The 20,324-nt window shown below is 36.1% G+C and overlaps 1 protein-coding gene across 9 annotated transcripts in view; it reads right to left on the bottom strand.

The window, feature by feature from the left end:
• The window catches only part of FARP1 (FERM, ARH/RhoGEF and pleckstrin domain protein 1), a 145,063-nt gene that overhangs the window by 23,447 nt on the left and 101,292 nt on the right, over window positions 1–20,324 (bottom strand). For 5 of the 9 annotated variants that reach the window (XR_015744590.1, XR_015744591.1, XR_015744593.1 and 2 more), the window contains exons 13-16: window positions 20,059–20,299; window positions 6,687–6,877; window positions 6,210–6,299; window positions 4,860–4,993 (exon numbers count right to left, since the gene is read on the bottom strand). Coding sequence is in view for 4 of the 9 variants with exons in the window: in XM_087938581.1 (XP_087794707.1) it covers window positions 4,860–4,993; window positions 6,210–6,299; window positions 6,687–6,877; window positions 20,059–20,299 (656 nt within the window). In the remaining 5 variants the exon portion in view is untranslated. The remainder of the gene's footprint in view (window positions 1–4,859; window positions 4,994–6,209; window positions 6,300–6,686; window positions 6,878–20,058; window positions 20,300–20,324) is intronic. The other 4 variants (XR_015744592.1, XR_015744594.1, XM_026708298.2 and 1 more) reach the window with 1 other exon arrangement.

Here is a 20,324-nt window from a genome sequence, read left to right as displayed (position 1 = left end):
GACTCTAGTGTGAGTGGGCTGCTGGCATGGCATTGATGCCTGATCTGCATACATTCAAGATTGCAAGAAACAAGAAAAATAGGAGATTTAAACATATCCTCAGAGAAATATAAAATGTCTCAAACTTTTTAAAATATGAGATTATAGAAAGTCAATGTGATGTACAGTAGTACAGTAGAGTCTTCATTTAGCGGTTGCCTCAATTAGCAACCATTCTTAGTTACACCAGTAATAAAAAATAACTTTACAACGTATTTGTACTTACAACCTTGGTGGGTCTGTAAAGCAAAGCAAAGCCGAAGGGAATTATATGCCCAATGGTGGTTTCACTTAACTACTGCTTCACTTAATGACCAAATTGCCAGTCCCAAGTTGCTGGTTCCTTCATGAGAATATTTAATATTGAAATAAGAGACAATAAGTCCGGACTAATTCTAATCTTTAAGTAGCCAGAAAGATGGTGTCCCAGGTAGTATCTATTATTAAGAGCTTCCTCTAAAATAAAATTTTAATTTGCTCTCGACTTAATCCTCGACTTACAACAGTTCATTTAGTGACTGTTTGAAGTTAAAATGGCACTGAAAAATGTGACTTACGACTGTTTTTTCATAGTTACTATCTTTGCAGCATCCCCACGATCATGCGATCAAAATTCAGACCCTTGGCAACTGGTTCATTTTTATGACCTTTGCTGTGCGTTCCCCTTTTTGTGACCTTCTGACAAGCAAACTCAATGGAGAAACTAGTTTCACTTAACGAGGTTACTAACATATCAACTGCAGTGATTCAATTAGCAACTGTGGCAAGAAAGGTTATAAAATGGGGCAAAACTCCCTTAACAAATGTCTCACCTAACAACAGAAATTTTGGGCTCGGTTGTGGTCGTAGGTTAAGGACTACCTGTATTTTATTTTCATTCTTGTTCTACTGGAGTTTTGGGCATACTCTGAGATCAAAGTAAAGATCTATATTTGTATTATGAGAGAAATAAAAAAGAGCAGCGGTTGTATTCTGCTTCCCAAACTTCACGTAAGTCTACCAAACAGCTCAAAAGTTGACAGATACCTAAAAGCAAACAGTTACTTGCTGTAAGTAACCAGTGCCTCCCAGAGGTGGTATTCAGCAGGTTCTGACCAGTTCTGGAGAACCGGTAGTGGAAATTTTGAGTAGTTTGAAGAACCGGCAAATGCCACCTATGACTGGCCCCGCCCCCATCTATTCTCTGACTCCCAAGTCCCAGCTGATTGGCTGGGTCTTCTTTTGTTGCCCTGCACAGGAGAACGGAGCTGGAAAGCAGGTTAGTGGGGTGAGGAGGGAATGTGGATTTTGCAGTAACCTGCCCCCAGGAGTGGGGAGGGAATGGAGATTTTACAGTATACTTCCCCTGTCATGCCCACCAAGCCACGCCCACAGAATTGGTAATAAATTTTTTTTGAATCCCACTACTGTTGCCTCCTCTCTTTACTCTTCTTGATAGCCTCTCTGAAAGACATCACCCTATTATGTGGGATCTACAAATGGAGTTGCTCCCAATTTTTAGATCCTTCCAATTCCATGTCTGATGTAACTCCCTGCCTGAGGATCATAGTCATTTGTCCAGCTGCTGCAAGGCTGATACCCCAGGGGGATGAGGATTTACAAAAGGAAAATGTTGCTGATTTTATAGCCAGACAATGCCTATTGGCAACACAAACTGGATTCTCAAATTTTGAGGTTCTAACTGCAGTTAATAGCAAAGGGAAAACTCTAAAAGAAACCTTTATTAAGCTTACAGCCAGTCAATTCAACTGCTGAGACAGTCAAAACTAGCACATCCGGTGACAGCCATGTCTCAAAAGCAGGAATCATGGTGGAAAGGTGGAATGTAAAAAGACAGTAAGGAATAATTTAAGAGCTCTAAAGCGACATTCAGAAGAGCGTGGGAGGGAAACCTCAATTTCCCAGGAAGTATTGGATGAAAGGCAAATAAATCATAACTGTCACTTACAGCCAAAATAAGATCACTCTACAAATCCAAAATAACAGTGAATAAAGGAAAATGGGGATCCACAAATACAGCCATTCTATGGTAAAAAAAAAAGCCCACATGTTTAAAAACTGGAATGTTTCACTTGTGTCACTCAGGTAATATTGGCTCAATTAGAATTCTGTTTCCTCAGTTGATATCATTGCTGCCTTACAAACAAAAAGCTAAGAAATGGTCCAACTGTTGCTTTCAGACACTTTGTCACTAACAAAATCTATCTGCTTTACTCACCATGAACAGACCATGATCTCAGGGGTGGGATTCATTTTTCTAAACAACCGGTTCTATGGGTGTGGCTTAGTTGGTGGGCGTGGCTTGGTGGTCATATTATTTATTGGCTGGGCGTGGCCAACTCAATATCACTCACATTGAAGCACGCATCTCCTCGCCTGGCCTCTCATGACTATGGGGATGCTGTAACAGTTGTAAGTGTGAAAAATGGTCATAAGTCACTTTTTTCAGTGCCATTGTTAACTTTGAATGGACACTCCAGACAAGCAAAGTACCAGCAAAGGAAGGGAAAAAAACTCCAGAGACGTTCCTGAGACAGAATGTAATAAGGGTTAACGGAGAGGCAGTTTCTGTAAGCAACACCAGAATGTTTCCTTCCTGCCTTCCTTACGGGATTAGGCCAGTAATTTTTTCTAACAACCGGTTCTCTGAACTGCTTAGAATGTTAACAACTGGTTCTCGTGAATAGGTGCGAACTGGTAGAATCCCGCCCCTGCATGATCTATAGCCAACAAGCAGGGAATCAGAGTTCCCTCATTGCTAAAGAGGGTATGGGAAACCTGGGGAAGGATTGCTGTAACAGGATGAATAACTATATCTAAAGATCATAGCTTCCTTTGACCAAAACAGTCTGAAGCAAAATCTCTAGTCTATGAGTAATAGGTAACTGAAGGAGTGATAACAGATGTACACACTATTGGTGAGCTCATAGGCTTAAAATGTATCATATAATAAATAATAGCATCCTACTGTTTCATTTCCTTGTTTGGATTTATTTGGAAGAGATGATTAAAGCCCAGTGAATTAAACCAGTCTCTTTTCCTCTGCAATCTACAGTCATTGTGATTGCAAGATTATTGTTCTTTTATATAACTATTGGCTTCAGGAATGAAAATAAACAACCTCTCCTAATCCATGGAGATGAAAGAATAAAGAGATTCTTATTAAAAGCAATGGAATTCTAAACGTGCTTAGCTAATTGATTAAAGGTCTCTTTTGATAAATATTTATTACAAATAAAATGTCTCACTAGACTCGTAAGATTTTATTACTGCTATCTTTCTTTTAATCAATACAACAAAGCAATCAAAATACGTTTTAGATGCTAATTTGAAAACTTGTAATAACTCTTTTGTTTATTAGCAATGCAATCAAATCAAATACAGAAAATAATTTGAGAATACAGACAACAAAAATAAAAATAATTTAGAAAGATTCCGGTCCCTACACTGTGCAATCTGTTCTTTTTAATAATTTTAATTAAAGCTCTTGGCCCTATCTGCAGTGCCATTGTAATATTTATTAAAATCTAATATTCCACTCATATTCCATTAACTTTAGTGGAAGAATTTTTTAAAAAGAAAATGCTTCTATAGGTAGTCCTCAACTTATGACCACAATAGAGCCCAAAATACCCTTTGCAAAGTAAGGCCCATTTTATGACCTTCCTTGCCACAGTTAAGTGAATCACTGCAGTTAAATTAGGAACATGCTTGTTAAGGGAATTTGGCTTCCCCATTGACTTTGCTTGTCACAGGGTCGCAAAAGGTGACCTCAGGACACTGCAACAGTCATAAATACATGCCAGTGGCCAAGTGTCCAAATTCTGATCACCCGATCGTGGGGATGCTGCAACAGTCATAAGTGTGAAAAACAGTCGTAAGTCACCTTTTTTCAGTGCCATTAGAAGTTCATATGGTCACTAAACCAATAGGTATACATTGAGGATTGCATGTATTATTCAGACTAGACTTCATTATCTAGTATCATTTTGAAGTCATAATATGGGATTTGCTAAACAAATACTTAGTTTCACATTGCAGTGAATATACCCCCACTCTCCCCGCCCCTCTTATCTCTCTCTCATTATAGGTGAGGCATACTCCCTTCTATATTTATTTAGTTGGGAAAGAAAGCTCCCCAGAGTCACTCTTGCTAGCAAGATTGGGGTGGGGTGGGAAATACAAATTAAATTAAAAAAGAAAAGAAAAGAAAGAAGGAAGGAAGTGCATAAAACCGAATTAAATGTTAACACCTGATGGGATGAAATCAAAGTAGATTCTAACCTGGACTATTGTTCCAGAACTTGAAATTAAGTCTGTGGTGTGTGCTAAAGAGAAGGAAACGAATTTACGAAGATACTTTAAAAATGTATAATTCTGTATTGCAAATGTCAAGAAAAAGCTTCTTAATAGTCCAAACAACAATATCTTGACATAAGTGTCTACTGAGATTGAAATTGTTCTAATTTAACTGATTAAAAGTAGATAAATGTCTAAGAACAATTGTCAGTCTCACAGGAATCTGCTGCAATTTTTAAAGAATTTATAGCCTTAAGATGATGATTTATGATTATTGTATTTTATGATTACGATCATGATTTATCACTTGTTGCTTGTATATACACTGAGAGCTTATGTACCAGAGACAAATTCCTCGTGTGTCCAATCACACTTCTATTCTATTCTGTTGTGTTCTGTTCTGTCTTTTCATCAAGATGGAACGGACAGTATATCCATTCTGGATTGAACATGGTCGAATAAAACGTAAAATATTTAGCATCAAAATGTCATCTTATTAAAATAACTGCTGGAATTCTTACCACAGAGCAATGCGCTGTTCTACCTCCTTTAAAAAGTTGGTGTGAAATTTGTGCAAAGGTTGAAAGTTCGAAAAGATGAGACTCTTTAGTGCTTCTGGCATGCAGTCATCTTTACTTACGGTGCTCTGGAGCCACTAGAAAAACCAAGCACGGCAATCAGAGGAACTCTTGGCACAGACATTTCCTGGTTAGGGTGTGTATATAGGGGAATCAGACAGTTCTTGTTTAGTGGTAATAGCCTTACCAATAAATTAGTATTATAACATTGAAGTTAGGTTTTTTTGAGCTTATTGACAATGGGACAGCTTCTTTTATTTAAGAAGCATGCTTCTACATTTAATATACCCCAAGCTAAAGTTCTCCTGACCAAAAATAAGTGGAAAATATTTAACCTCATTATATATTTTTTAACTGTGAGTAATTGTTCTATCTTTGATAGGTTTGTGTAAGTTAATGCATAAAACATTAAATTTCTCGAGTTGTGCAATCATTTTAAAATACCAAAGTTATCCAGAACCAACAGAAGAATCACCAAAACTATCTGTAGTCTTCTGTTTAGGTACTGAAACTATTCACTGGGATAGTTCCATGTTGTATTTGGAAAAGGAAAGATTTCTAAAGATGTTGTTTAGAATATCCCCCATTTGGTGCTCTTCATGGTATATCTAAGCATATCCTAAGGCAGAGCCTTGAGTTTAAATATCCAGGAAAGCTATAAAGTTCACAATCTATAGGAAAGTACTTGAGAAAAAATAATTCACTTTAGGATTCTACTGGAAAGGAGCAGCTGAGCATTATTTCAGTTAATTCGGTGTTTTTACTCCATTTAGCAAGATGATGTAGAGAGAACTGACAAGGCTATAGAATCCCAAATTAAATATTATCTGTACAGCCTCTGTTGAATTCGATTGTAGAAAGCTAAACATATCCCACTCCAGGAACTCAGACAGATTGGGATACTGTTTGCTTAATCAATTTTTCTGCTTATTAAGCGGGCATCCTTTGATTTTCTCCCATTTTAAAGTATTGCTGAAAGGGATGGAACAGTAATGACAAATGACAACAGGGATCCAAAATACAAAGCATTAAAATGACAACAAAGTAAAGAGAACAAAACTATCAGAAATTAAATGATCCATCTGTGCAAACACCCCCCCCCCCAAGTAATGTTTTATCTTCTGCTACGGTATTTAGATGAAATTCCAATCTCATCAGATACATTTTGTGATTAAATATGTCTGTGATAAAATGTTGTGTTGATGGAGATAGTGGGAGATGTAGTAAAAGACAGGAAGAAGGATATTTAGGGCTCCATAATTTTTAATTTAAGGGGAAAAAAAAGAAACATACCGATGTGATGACTTCAAGATCTTTCAGGTAAGTCCGTTCTGTAGTGGCAACTTCTTTCGTAATGAAGTATGCCTTGTCAGTTGGAAACTTCTGAAATTAGTCAGAAGACAAAATGACTTTAATCTGTACTCAAATGACAATGATAGGACTCTTATAGTTAGCTTTGGGTATTAAAAGAGTTGGATGCTGCAAAATTACAGAGAATTAAGGAAAAATGCCCAAGATCAGCAAACAGGAATAGCTTTATTCCCAAAATATAAAATGTACAAAACAGTTCTATATTCAGAAGTGATATGAATGCATATGAATAGAGGCAACTCTGTCACCACTTCTAAGCCCTGCTGCTTAGTAAGATGGTGAGAGAAGATACGGCCATTTTTTTCAGCATGGAAGTTTTTAAAACAGCCATCCACTGAAAACAAAGAAAAATTGCTAAATGTCCATTGCATACCTAATAGGTAGAGCCAACATCAGTACCTTTCTCCTGACCTCCTCTTCATCATCAGCGCGGACTCCAGTTTGATCATTCAGCAAGGGACTGATCAATGGAGAAGCTTGCCTATTATCAGGACTCAAATTAGGAGACAAAGTTGCATTTGCTATGGCTGGTCCACCTTGAGAATTGATTGACAGTTCTGAAAGGTGAGGGCTGCCAGCAAGAGAGCCTGCTGAAGGAACAATACAATAAATTCAGAAAACTTTAATTGAGTATAGATGAAGATTAAATCCCCTCAACCCATTTAAGTAGTAGGGTATCATAAGATTTAGAGGAGTTATTGGTATTTAAATGACTACAATCTTTTTGGCAGGGTTCTCTAAGTAGTAACATAATCTGTTCTGAATACCGACAACTGGTTGGAATAAGTTTCACATCGCTTGTAATAGTGGGAAATATTCTTTTCTTAGCCTCTGTTGAATTGAACGTAACCAGCTCTAGGCATCATGAATAGTTATGGAAGATTTATAACCCTTTCTTAGATCTCACACAACAAACACGTTGTTGTAAACAGTGAAGGTGCTACACTTGACCTCAAACACTTATCCGATTGTGTTCCTTCGTCATGCACAGCAGGAAAAAAATAAGGCTTCTAATTATGGTTTTGAACAAACTAGTTTTAGTTATGCCTAAATAAAAACAATTGATATGTTCAATGTCCAACCCAAGATTAATCCAAATTTTCCTATCATGGTTTGTCAACTGATTCAAATGAGATGAAGGGGCTGAAATATCCCATTTAATCTAACTATGGACTTTCCGAATCATATGACTTCACTTATATAACCAAATACCATGGAAACTCAAAACCACAGCTAGGCAATTTATACTACACCTCCTTTTATTTATTTATTTTTAAAGGAGGAAGATGAACTTTTGCACTGTTTATGCTTACTTACCTGCAACTAAAGTACAGAAAAAAATCATTTGTAAGTAACAAAAGTCAAATTTCTCTACAAATATAATTACTATTACCATCAGTTAATAATTACTACCTAATTTATATCACTGAGAGAAACAACTACTGTGATTTACTCATCCCACCCCATCCCACATGCATTACCATAGGAGCAGATAACCCTCCAGAGGTGGTATTCAGCAGGTTCTGACTAGTTCTGGAGAACCTGTAGTGGAAATTTTGAGTAGTTCGGAGAACCGGCAAATACCACCTCTGACTGGAGATTTTACAGTATCCTTCCCCTGCCATGCCCACCAAGCCATGCCCACATAACTGGAAGTAATTTTTTTTAATCTCACCACTGTAACCCTCCATCTTCTCCACACATTTCCCTTATCACTTGACCCATTCCTTGAAAAGTGGGTGAGTGGGTGAAGTCATATGATTAGAAAAGTCCATATTTAGATTAAATGGGGTATTTAATTTCAACCCCTATTTCTCATAATTCCTAGAGGCAACCTAGGCTCCCTATGTGTGCACAGCTTTGTGAGGGGACAGAATCACATCCAAAGAAGATCTTGCTATTTATTTTTTCAGACTTTTTTCTTAAGTTTTTAATAAACCCTCCCTCCCTAGCTTGTCAATTTTATTGCATAAAGTGCTAAAAAAATGATAGGAGAAAGCCACATCTAGAATAGATGAAGTAAACTATTTCAGGCCCTCTGGCTACATCCAAGAAAATTAGTACAGTATACCTTGATGAGTTGCTCCTTTGATTGTTTGGGATAGAAATGCTACATTGCAATAATAGAAGAGGGATTATTTCAAAGCTTGTAATAGGACAGTTTCAAATATGCTGAGTTATGTTATGTGCCTGACAGTACACATTTATTGCTATGTGAAATACAACAGTGAAAAAAGTTTCAGTTCCCTTTTCTTAGAAGGCAAGTGGGTTACAGATTTTGGAAAGACATAGCATAAAAATCTATGGAGGCTTTTATAATGATTCCAGCCATTTCTTTATGTTTTTATGGTCCCAAACTTTCCACAGGATTTTAATTTAGAAAAATGAATATGCAGTCAGCTAAGTTGTTATTAAGACCCAAAGCTAAAATGCACGTGAAATTCTGCAATGTTTCACACTCATAAATACTTTTTTCTTTGTTGAAAATAGAGTTAGAATTTTAATTTGCACCTGAGAAGGAAATACTAGGAAAATGTGACATAAGAGCAGGATCAGGGAGTAATTTATTTTTCAGTAATATGTATAATTAATACGGCTTTAAATAAATCCCCAAGATTCATTCATATTCATCTCGTTATCTTTTCCAGCACCAAATCAAACCCCAAATTACAATGAGAGATTTGCCTGCATTAAAGAATTTTGTTCTTAATATGCTAAAAATCTGACAGAAAAGTCACAGCGTGTTAACACAATGTCAATTTTATTGACACTAGTACACAACCTTATACAATATTTTCATAATAAAGTGTTCACATATAAGAAAAAGGAGAGGAAAGGATTTATATCCATGAAAAGATACCTTCTAAGTTTATAACTGGTACATATTCAAACTACATTTACTACGGAAACGAAAGTGTCGTTTTAAATATGAAAGTAAAAAGACAGGAATTCTGGTGCTATACTGGTCTCATTACAGGATGAAAACATACATTTCACTGGAAAATACCTAAACTACCCAAATTAAACATAGTCCAAATCTCAAAGTTTATAGACTTGCCAGAGAAAAATTTAAACAATGGCAAATACACATCATTTTCTATTTATCTGGGAAGTGCTTAAAAAAGGAAAAAGCTGTACCCCAAAGTTGTTATCGTACCACATGGTATCCACTATAGCAGGGGGTTCCAACCTCTGGTCCATGGATTGGTACCAGGCTGCTGCATGCCAGCAACTAGGCCGTGCAAACAAGCAAAGTCCTATTCGTGGGATGCAGGCAGCACATGAAACCACACCCCTTCCGGTTCACAGAAAAACCTCTCTCCACAGAACCAATCCCTGGTGCCCAAAAGGTTTTTTTTTTTGGGGGGGGGAATTGCTATATAGAGTTTTGGGGAACTTTCAATTCACCATCCTGCTGAGGCTGCACAGAAGCCCCACTTACAGGAATCCAAATTGCCCTAGGGAGTTAAGGAACTCATCAACCTAGACTAAGTGTAGTAAGAATTGGCATTAAGCACTTAACTGGATTAAGTTGATAGGATAGAGACTGTGTAGTAATTGAGCAGTGAAGGCTCAACTTAATGGATGAATCCAAATGTACCTGGATTCCATTCCTAGAGGTTTTACTCAATATTGAGCACTTATCAAAATATCTGGGAATCAAGAAATGGTGAGTAAAATATATTCTAGTCCAAAAGAGAACAACTGTAACAACATTTTTAGGTCTGAATGTTTTCTTTTCTAAATATGCATTTCTAACAAAATTAATATTTTGTACCTTGCATGCCAAATAAATGGATTACTTTGTATGTATCAAAATGATTATTCATATCAGTATGTTTTCCATTTTGTTTCTAAGAAAAATGTTTCAAAGAGAGAAAGTTCTTATGTTTAACAACAGTTGGGATTCTTTTTGTTTTGAATAGCTCTTACAAGCACTGTAAAAAAAAACTGATAATGCAAAACATTATTATACTATTATAAACTGAAAGTATGAAAAGCTTGCTATGCTCAGCATATTTTCATGCACAAATATAAAATTTCTATTAAAAACAAATGACATTTTAGTGCCCCCAAGAATCACACCTCAAGTTTAAATTGATATCATGTGCATTATTTTCCCTGTGAGCAATGTTGAGAACTTATTGTTAATACATTTTTACATTCATATTTCTGCTGTAAAACTTTGCCACTGTAGTAAAAATGGCACTAATTCGTTTGAGGGGCTGCATATAAATTAACATTTAACCTTTTACTTTACTGACAGGACTGAAGCTGTTTCATTGCTTGATGCCTGTACGAGGCTTTCCCCAAAATCAGATATCCAGAAAAATATAGCAGATAATGGGCAACACATTCCCTAAAAGAATTCTTAGCAAGTGTATGAAAGATTAAGCTTTCCTTTAGACTTCTATACATAATTAAATCATAATATTTCTGAGCATTCCTAGACTATGTTACTACAACTCATATTTATTATTTCAAATTTTGCTTGATATGAATTCAAGAGAGAAATGGAAATGCATTTCACAATCATGTTTATAAATAGCCAATGAAGTAATTTGTTGTCAATCAAAAGCTTATTGGTGCTGTGATCTGAAAATAAGCTGTGTTTTTACGATGCTGCATATCACCACCAGTATTTTCTTTTCTCCAATCAATAATTGAAACTTCTGTTTGAGAAGGTAAAATCATGGTTATACTGATTTAACCATTATGGCTTTGGAAAGCATTAGAAAGAGGTTAAAATAGCAACACAACTGTGCATGCCTAAATTTCATAAACTGCATGTACACAAAGTGTGGTGTTTTAACAACTGGAACAAAGATGCTTTAATTCTACTAAAAAAATCTTTTTAATAGACTTTGTACAAATCTATTAAGTCGAGCTATTTTCAGTTGACAAACAACCAGAACTAAAACTTTTCTTAACTGTTCCAAACAGACATCTTCAAAGATGAATAAAAAGCAGACACATTCAACAAAGTATCTTTTTAAAAAATGCAGATGCAAAATCAGAACTCAAAGGCTGGCATCCTTGATGGTTCTGATTATAAGCCTGTGGTAAATTCTGAGTGCAGTATTGTTATTATTATTGAATCTCTTCCTAATTCAATCATACAAGGAAGTTGCATGGATGGATAAAAAGGGCCATAGAGTTTAAGAAATCAATATTTGTATTATGCCCCTGAATCAGAATGACATAATATATCTTCCCATGAAGAAAAAGTATCATGTTAGAGGAGGTAGGGAACAGTGCTCATGTTTTCTTTTTACCATCTCAAAAAGAAATTCAGTTTGGGAAAAAAATATTACACTGATAAAGGAATAGAATACATTTTTCTGACTTTATTATTATTAATAACAATTGCTGCTCTGGAAATGATGTAGTTATTAGCCACAGGGGAAAAAGGGAAGGAAGAAAAAGAGCTGGATTCCTAAGCTTAAAAGGGATAACCACGATAATGGTGATGGTGAATGATACTGTGTGTGAATTTGGAAAATCATACTAAGAACACAGACCCCTTACTTGGTTAAGTAATTCAGCCAATAATTTGAGAGCACAATAAGCAAAGGAGTGTTTTAAAGCAAGATACCAGCCAGAAAGAGAGGAAAACCTTTAGTACAAGTAACAGAAAGCAAAATAAATTTAAGATCATGCATATATAGGTGAATAAATAGCTTTGGCTTGACATGCTTACAATCACCAAATTCATACCTAGATTTCACAGCCAGTAACCACCTCTTGAATACAAATTTCAGGATAAAGTGATATAAAATAGAATTAAACAGTGGCAAGTACAAAACTGAACAGTAACCACAGCAGTTTAGAGTATAGTAGTTGAACACTTTTGACAGAAAATAAAAATGACAGGGCATTGCAAATTTTCTAATAGCAGAATAGGATGCGTGAATTTATTGCCCTTTTCTATCTTTATTTTTTCTACCACTGAGAAAAACTGAAAAAAAGATGACCCTTTCTTTAAGTATAAATACAAAAGCAAACAAAATAAATACACATTAAACAGGGCTTAATGTAATTATGCACAATAGGATATGGACCCAAACTATAGCTCAGGGCTATTTTTACTGTCTATTTTGGCTTAAAGTCTCTCAATATGTCCGTAACTCTGCTTAAAATAAATTGTACATTTAGAATAATTTTTAAATTATTCTTAATGTTTCTTTTACTAAGAAACGAAGGACCAAGTGTTCCACAGAATTAATACATGGTTCTAATATATGCCTGAAGTCACTATTGCCTATCATATTTATTTTCATTTTTGAGTTTTCGAAGCTGGGTCCTTTTACAAACAGCAAAATTTTATAGATGAATTACAGTAAAAAGAAGTCTTTTCATTCTGCATTATTTCTCCCTCTAGGCAAGGGATATCGGGGTGAGTGATAAACAATGCAAAGAACATAAGATATAACATGCTTTTAGTATAAAGATAGAATAGTGCAAAAAAGCTTCTTCCTTACATAGAGGCACATGCTGATAAAACAATGCAAACAGTGAAATAATTAAAAAAAAAGTTATAACCTTATTAAACAAATGACAAGAATGAGCATGAAAGTCCCAGCAATTTTTAAACTGATCTTAATGTTAGATTTCGATTTAGAATTTGTAATATGACCAGGAAAGAAATGGATGATAGAAATAAGGCAGTAATTTGTATCTCAGATTTTGTTAGTTGCTCAACAATTTATCCAAAAAATGGGCAGCCTAAGAAATTCTAATGAGCAAAATCTCTAAGCTGATAGGTGCTTCATATTTTACTTCATGATTCTTTTGAAGCCAAAATCCGTGTGACTCACACTGAAATTTCAGCATTCTTTAACATAATCTGCTAAAGATATGAATGAAGACAATTTGCTTCTAATGTACATAGGCAGATAAAATAGATGAGTTTTGTTTTCCCTGTTTTGAAAAGAGACTCAATAAACTTGCTTTAATTGCTAATGTTCTATGGATGGGAGGGGAAGGGAGGCAGAATTGGGGAAAAGCAGTGCCAGAGAGCTCCTTTGGAAAGAACATTGGCAAATAAATAGTAAGTTATCTCACTGCAGTAGATATGTAATGTTTTTTTGGCCAAACTCAAAAGAATGATCGTACAGATTTTATTGGCAATAGCCCTATTTTTTTTCATATTTTTTCTTAAATCCTCCTCTCTATAAGTAACTCAAGGTAGCGAACCTAACTAATACTCCTTCCTTTCCCTATTTTCCCCATAACAACAACCCTGTGGGGTAAGTTGGGTTGAAAATGATTTGCTCAAGGTCACCCAACTGACTTTCATGCCTTAACTGAAACTATAACTCAGTTTCCTGGTTTCTAAGGTGCCTGAACTACTAGACCAAACTGGCTTTTTTCAATTTAAAAAATGTTTTCATTTTATCCTTTATAAAAACTACTATATTCACACATCCCTCTAATAATGATTGATGTCTGAGTAAATTAAAATCTGTGATACATGGCGAGGATAGACCCTCCAAATAATGAATAATATAGTACCTTATTACCAGATGGATTAAACATGTATACTATTTTAAGAGCTGCAGTGGCGCAGTGGTTAGAATGCAATTCTGCAGGCTACTTCAGCTGCCAGCAGTTTGGCGGATCAAATCTCACCAGGCTCAAGGTGGACTCAGCCTTCCATCCCTCCGAGGTTGGTAAAATGAGGACCCAGATTGTTGGGGGTAATATCCTGACCCTGTAAACCACTTAGAGAGGGCTGTAAAGCACTATGAAGCGGTATATAAGTCCAAGTGCTATTGCTATTAAGTGGGGGGAAAGGAACAATAGCCATGGAAAGATTATCTCTCATTAGGAAACAAACAAGCAGGCAATAGTTCATTCATGGACCACCAACTGTGTCAAGAGTCAGGAAATAATGACATTATTGAAAAATCATTTTTCATTGAGAATTAGTTGATATATTCCATAAAAACAACAAAAGAAAATGATGTATTTTGGAAAAATATAGAGAAATGATTTTCCCACTTTCTGGAATATGATTTTTCAAGAAAATCATTATGCATTTCCTTTCCTCTGGAATATAGCAATAGCACTTAGACTTATATACCACTTTATAGTGCTTTATAGCCCTCTCTAAGCAGTTTTACAGAGTCAGCCTCTTGCCCCCAACAATTTGGGTCCTCATTTTACCCACCTTGGAAGGATGGAAGGCTGAGTCAACTTCGAGTCTGGTGAGAATTGAACTGCCAAATTGTAGGCAGCTGGCTGCAGCAGAAGTATTTGCAGTACTGCACTCTAACCACTGCGCCACAGAGGCTCTTGTTGCCACATATATATATATGTATGTATGTATGTATGTATGTATGTATGTATGTAAGTAATTCAGCTTTGTTTGGGTATTTCCCCATGTCATTATAGTCGTGCTTTTAAAGTTATAGCGACGTTTCGGCAGAATCTCATCTGCCATCATCAGGCTTGTTTGGGTTCACCTGTGTGTCAGGCTTTCACAGCCGTTTCTGTTTTAAATTTGGTGCTAGCCTCGTGCTTTGTTAGAATGGCTTTTTTTTCATCCTGATTGGTTGGGGGTCTTGGTCTGTGTTTATTGGTCTTGGAATTTGCTGCGTTCTGCTTGATTGGTGTTTCTAATATCTTCTGTCTGTTTTGTAGCGTTTTTTTGTCTTGATTAGCTGGCAACATTGTGTTTCATGTATTAGCGTGGCTTGGCTTCGGGTGAATGGTCAGCTATCATTTATTAGGAAGCTAGGTTTTATCTGGGTGGCTGGCTGGGGTGCGTTTGAGCTGGAGGTATCGGGGGCGGTCTGTTTGTGCCCAGGTGTTTGTTTGGCTTGTGGTGTGGAGATTGTTTTGTTTGTGAGTGCAGGCTTCCAGATAATTGACAGTCTGGCTCCTGCCCTACATAAGAAGTACAACAGACAAAATCAGTCGATACTACACAGGCATCACATCAAGACTGCCTTCAAAACAGACAGAAAAATAGCAGCCAACCTAAGAAATCCCAAAGATAAAATTGCCCTGGAAAACCAAGGTATATATGAAGTCCCCTGCGCATCAGGCTCTGCCATATATATTGGACAGACCAATAGAAGAATAAGTACCCTCCTGGATGAACACAAAAACGCAGTAAAAAAGCTGGAACACACTTCCTCACTAGTCCAACACATGAAAGCCACAGGTCACAGCATCGACTCCAATGGCACCAAAAACCCTAGCCACTATAGAAAACCCCAGCTACAGAATTATCAGAGAAACTATAGAGATTGAAAAATGACCTGAAAGCACGAACAGAAGACTCCACCAGACTGTCAATTATCTGGAAGCCTGCACTCACAAACAAAAAAATATCCATCCCACAAGCCAAACAAACACCTGCATATATGTATGTGTGTGTGTGTGTGTGTGTATAGATAGATAGATAGATAGATAGATAGATAGATAGATAGATCTTGGCATGTTCGGGTCTCAATCTTACACAGGAAAAGACCTGAACACGCCAAGACCTGCATACCTGTACCTGTGAAAATCTACGAAAACAAATATATATATGTATTTCAGAAGGAGGGAAATGTGTGCGTGTGTGCCTGTGCACGTGCGCGCGCACACACACACACACACAGACATATCAATCATTTTTCACCTCCCTGCCCCAAAAACCCCCAAGGAAAATGTTAAAATAGGACTGCTGTTTCCCTGAATGATCAAAGTGTTCATTTTGTTTAATCTTTTCTCTACTGTTAAAAGGTATGTTTATTACTTTATTACAGAATTTCAATATTTAATCCATCAAAGAGACACAACAAGTATAGATGAGGAAATGGCCATGAGACTCTAATTTTTATATTTTTGAGCCGGTTAGTAAACTGATGAGTGTCTCTTGTTATGGTTCATAATTTTATGCTAGCAATAATGTTTAATGTAATTTTAAAGAAACTTAAATCTGCGAAGACGACTGTTTGCTACAGTCAAGTACTCATGTCTGTTGCGTACATCAGTTCCACGAGTATTATGCCAAAGATGTCCTGCATATTTATGGCATCATTACAAAATACCAGGCTTTTCATATATTTTTTCGTTTCTAACTTGCTTACCTAGATACTAGCTGGTATGTCAAAGAACCAACTTTAAAAAAGGATTAAAAATAATAAATTGATATTAATATACACTCATCCAACCCCAAACCAGCATTTCCTAGAATTAAGAACATCTGAGTAAAAAATATAGATGAATTATTATTATGGTTCGTTGCACAGTTAGCCAGATTTTCAGACTGGACTTGGCATTTTTATCCACCTTACAAGTTCTTCCCAAGGATGTCCTTATCATTATTATTACCTTGCACATTCATCTAAATAACGAAGGGATTTATTTCAATCACAGAAAATGAGCTGTTTAAGTTATATCAGAAGATTCTGTTTTGCATACTGAATATGAAATGTCTGTCACATAAAAATATGCATTGCTGGCATTTATATGACTAAATTGGCCTGAACGCTGAATTATATGTAAAATCCCATATATTTCTTAATTGTTCTTACAATATTTGGTAAATGTAACTGCAGCTGTGTATCAACATTCTTAGTCACATAAAATTAATATTAGATATGAGTTTTTCATGGATCTGATTTGCCAGTTCTGATTAAAGTAATCAGAAACTGTAGAATTGTTTTTTTTCCTAAAAAAAAAATTATACACTTGAAAATGCTTGAAGAAATAATAGAAGTAACTAATTGTAATGAGAATCCCTAATCCACCAATGTTTGTCATACAAGATTTTTATTTAGGTCTATTTTAAAGCAAAAATTTAGAAAGTTAAAGGCAAGTATTTGACAAACTATTCTCCAATTTGATTCTCTTGACATGAAATAAAATCTTCACTTCCTTTTTTCTAACCCCGGAGTGTAGATTTGCCTGTCTATTTTGTGGTTGTCTACTGCCTAAGCAAGTATCTGAACTGTATGCCTATAAGGTCAGTACCTATATTAAGCAATTACTAGGGTAGAAAAAGAGAACATATTAATTAAAAGCACAATAAATGTTACACACACACACACACACACACACACACACACACACACCCTACTTTCCCAAAGCTGGACAGCATGCGGTAAAATTCTTTTTAAAAGCTAATCCTTTGAGATTTTTACAGAAATCTGAAAATTTCAGTTTCCAGCCAGCCTGCATTAACTACAGAGATAATTTGGCTTAAAAGATGTCAACATTTCTTAGGTTGGCTGAAGATTGCAGGATATTAGAGAAGGCTAATTTAGTGCAAAAGGGCTGCCTCTCCTAAGAGTTAAATCATTACCACATTTCGCATCTACATATTGAGTTCAGTCCAAATATTTATACAGATTTACTCTCACTATTTCTTTTTTGAAGGCATCAGAAATAGTTATCAACATTTCCTGTTGGTGTTCTATAAACCCAGGAAGCCATTAAACCCCTGCTTTAAAAACAATCCTGAAAACTGTGTAGAATCAACTACATGCAGCAAAAATCTGCCAATTCCATTTCTTGTTTCCAATGCTTTTCCCTCAGTATTATCCACAATAACACAGTTCATAACAATGCTAAGAGAAGGTAATAAACATTTCATTCTGCCTGGGCATAATTCTTTACATCAAGGAAGCTCCTCTAAATGCAAGGATTCATTTAAAATGCTGTTCATGTAATGAACTGCTGAAATACTCTCTTCCTACATTTGTTAAATCATTAAATGTGATACTAATAGTTTATGCCTTGACAAATATGTAAACATGCAAACCATTATGCTGACTAGACATAGGATGGTGATTCTATTTCTTTTCTCCTGAAAAAGTTGAATTACGTATGTGTGTATGTGTATAAATTATTGCCATGTTTTTAACTCCTATCTGAATCCTGGCTTAATTATTGCCGAGAACTTTGCAGAATTATTTCTGTTGAGATTAATTTTGTAATAAACTTCTAGAAATCATAATGAGGCTTTTCAAATAATTGCTCCAGAGTTCCATTTTTAAAATCCCATTTTTTTTCTCTTTTTTGTTGTTTAGAAATGTTTAGAATAAAAACCTGACATTTGTAATACCTGAAGCATATCTGATATATAATGTTGATGGGTAAAAACATTGCATTAATTCTTGTTAAGAGGCATAATCAAACCTTGTAAAAAGTATTTGTTCAAATATCAAATTTCTTCCATTTTGACTGCAGTATAAAACTTGAAATAGAGGCACTGAATAGTAAGTTCTCCTCAATACGAGAGAAATATATATTTATATAATATTATGCTGTTTCAAAAACAGCAATGGCTGCAGCCCTAATCACATCTACTCAGGGATAAATCCTAATGAAAAAAGTAAGTTATTTATAAATAAGAACCAACATTACTGATCTGCAAATCATCTCTTTCTGCTTAGACTTCATTAAGTGCACCATTTATAGCAATAGAGTCCTTTTCCTTAATGAAAAATCTACTGCCGAGATTATCTTTCAAAAACAAATAAAGAATATGCCACCATTATATTTTATTGTAAACCACTTTAAACTACCATATCAAGTTCGTCATCTATCATTTCATTAAGATCATTCTATATTTTAAACGCCAATATGTTTTTTTTCTTTGATAATCAAATAACAACATGATATCCTCTATATAACTTGGACAATTCCCAGTCAAAGTTCATACTCGTAGTTAGTCTCTAATTGAGACAGAATATACTTGTAAATGCCAAGCTGTGGAGAGCTACTCCAATAGTGACTTGACTGGATATTCTTTAGCTTCTTCTAAGAAAGACTGTCCAAGAATCTCAACAACTGAAGACATGAGCACCCTCTTCGACATCTTCAGATTCTCCACTTAACTGAAGGCTGCTAGAGGGATACTTATTCCTGGACCCTGGAGATGAATTTAGGACTATGGGATTGCTAAACACAAGAGGCCGTGTGAAAGAATTAACCATTTCTGAATCAGAGTCACTAGACTCTGTTCCACTGCTCGTAGATCCTTCCGTCATTTGTACGCTAGGCATACGATCCATCATGCCCCTAGTATACAAGGATTGCATGATGGGACTTCGCTTTGATGGCGCATTTGCTGGCATACCATTTGCCATATTTTTGCCTTCTAAAGGGACCATTTTAACCATCTGCCTTTTACAAAACCTCTCTGCTGTATATTCTTGACTTGGAGTTGGAGATCCTTGGCTCAAAATAAATGGATCCGTTTCAGATTTGTTATAAGCATTCTGAAACCTTTGCAACTGTGGCCTCTGCAAAACTGGGGAAAACCTGGTATAATTATGGTAGCTAAAAGTATGTCCATCATTATTTTTCCTCTTTGCCCTACATTCTTCAGAGATTTGAGTACCTGGACTACCAATACTCTTGAGGGGACTTGATCTTTTGCTGCTTGAATGCAAGGGAGTAGCCAGTGGACTACGGATATCGGGGCCATTAAACATTTCTTCAACCAGTGTACTATGAAGTGGGAATCTGAGATTCTCACCAAGTGAGAAGGACATATTACCAGAGCTGTTATCAATGCGGTCTTCCACAACCTTGTAGAATGCCTTTATAGGGGAGGTAGAAGATTCCTTGTACCTATTTTTATTATGATTGTCACCTCTACAATCAACATGGACTCCACTGGTCAAATCACCCTCATAATTGTCATTTGTTTGGGAATGTGACTGACTCATTTGCCCTCTGAGGAGATCATACTCGCTATCTACATCACTGCAGTCAATAAAAGGTATTGATGTGCTACTGCCATGAGTAGTTCGAGATGCAGGACCTGTGCTTGGCTGCTGCGTCTGAGATCTGCTGAGTTGTGATCTGTCCTTTACGACCTCCTCTTCCTCCTCCATTGTTGCCATTGTAGTACCATCTATCCCCTGGCCTTCCTTAGGGCTTTTTTTCAGGGAAGGAGTTGCGTGTGGTCCACCATCTTCCACTGAAATATTTAATTCCTTTCCCTGTTGGCAGCTTTGCACAACCAGGGAATCAGCACCATCTCCATATGTAAAACTACAACTCTGGAAAGAGAAAGGAAGAAATGTG

Source organism: Pseudonaja textilis, chromosome 8 (assembly GCF_049901715.1).
Source record: "Pseudonaja textilis isolate UNSWEBS1 chromosome 8, rPseTex1.2, whole genome shotgun sequence".
Taxonomy (NCBI): Eukaryota; Metazoa; Chordata; class Lepidosauria; order Squamata; family Elapidae; genus Pseudonaja; species Pseudonaja textilis.
This window is presented reverse-complemented; position numbering and strand designations above follow the sequence as displayed.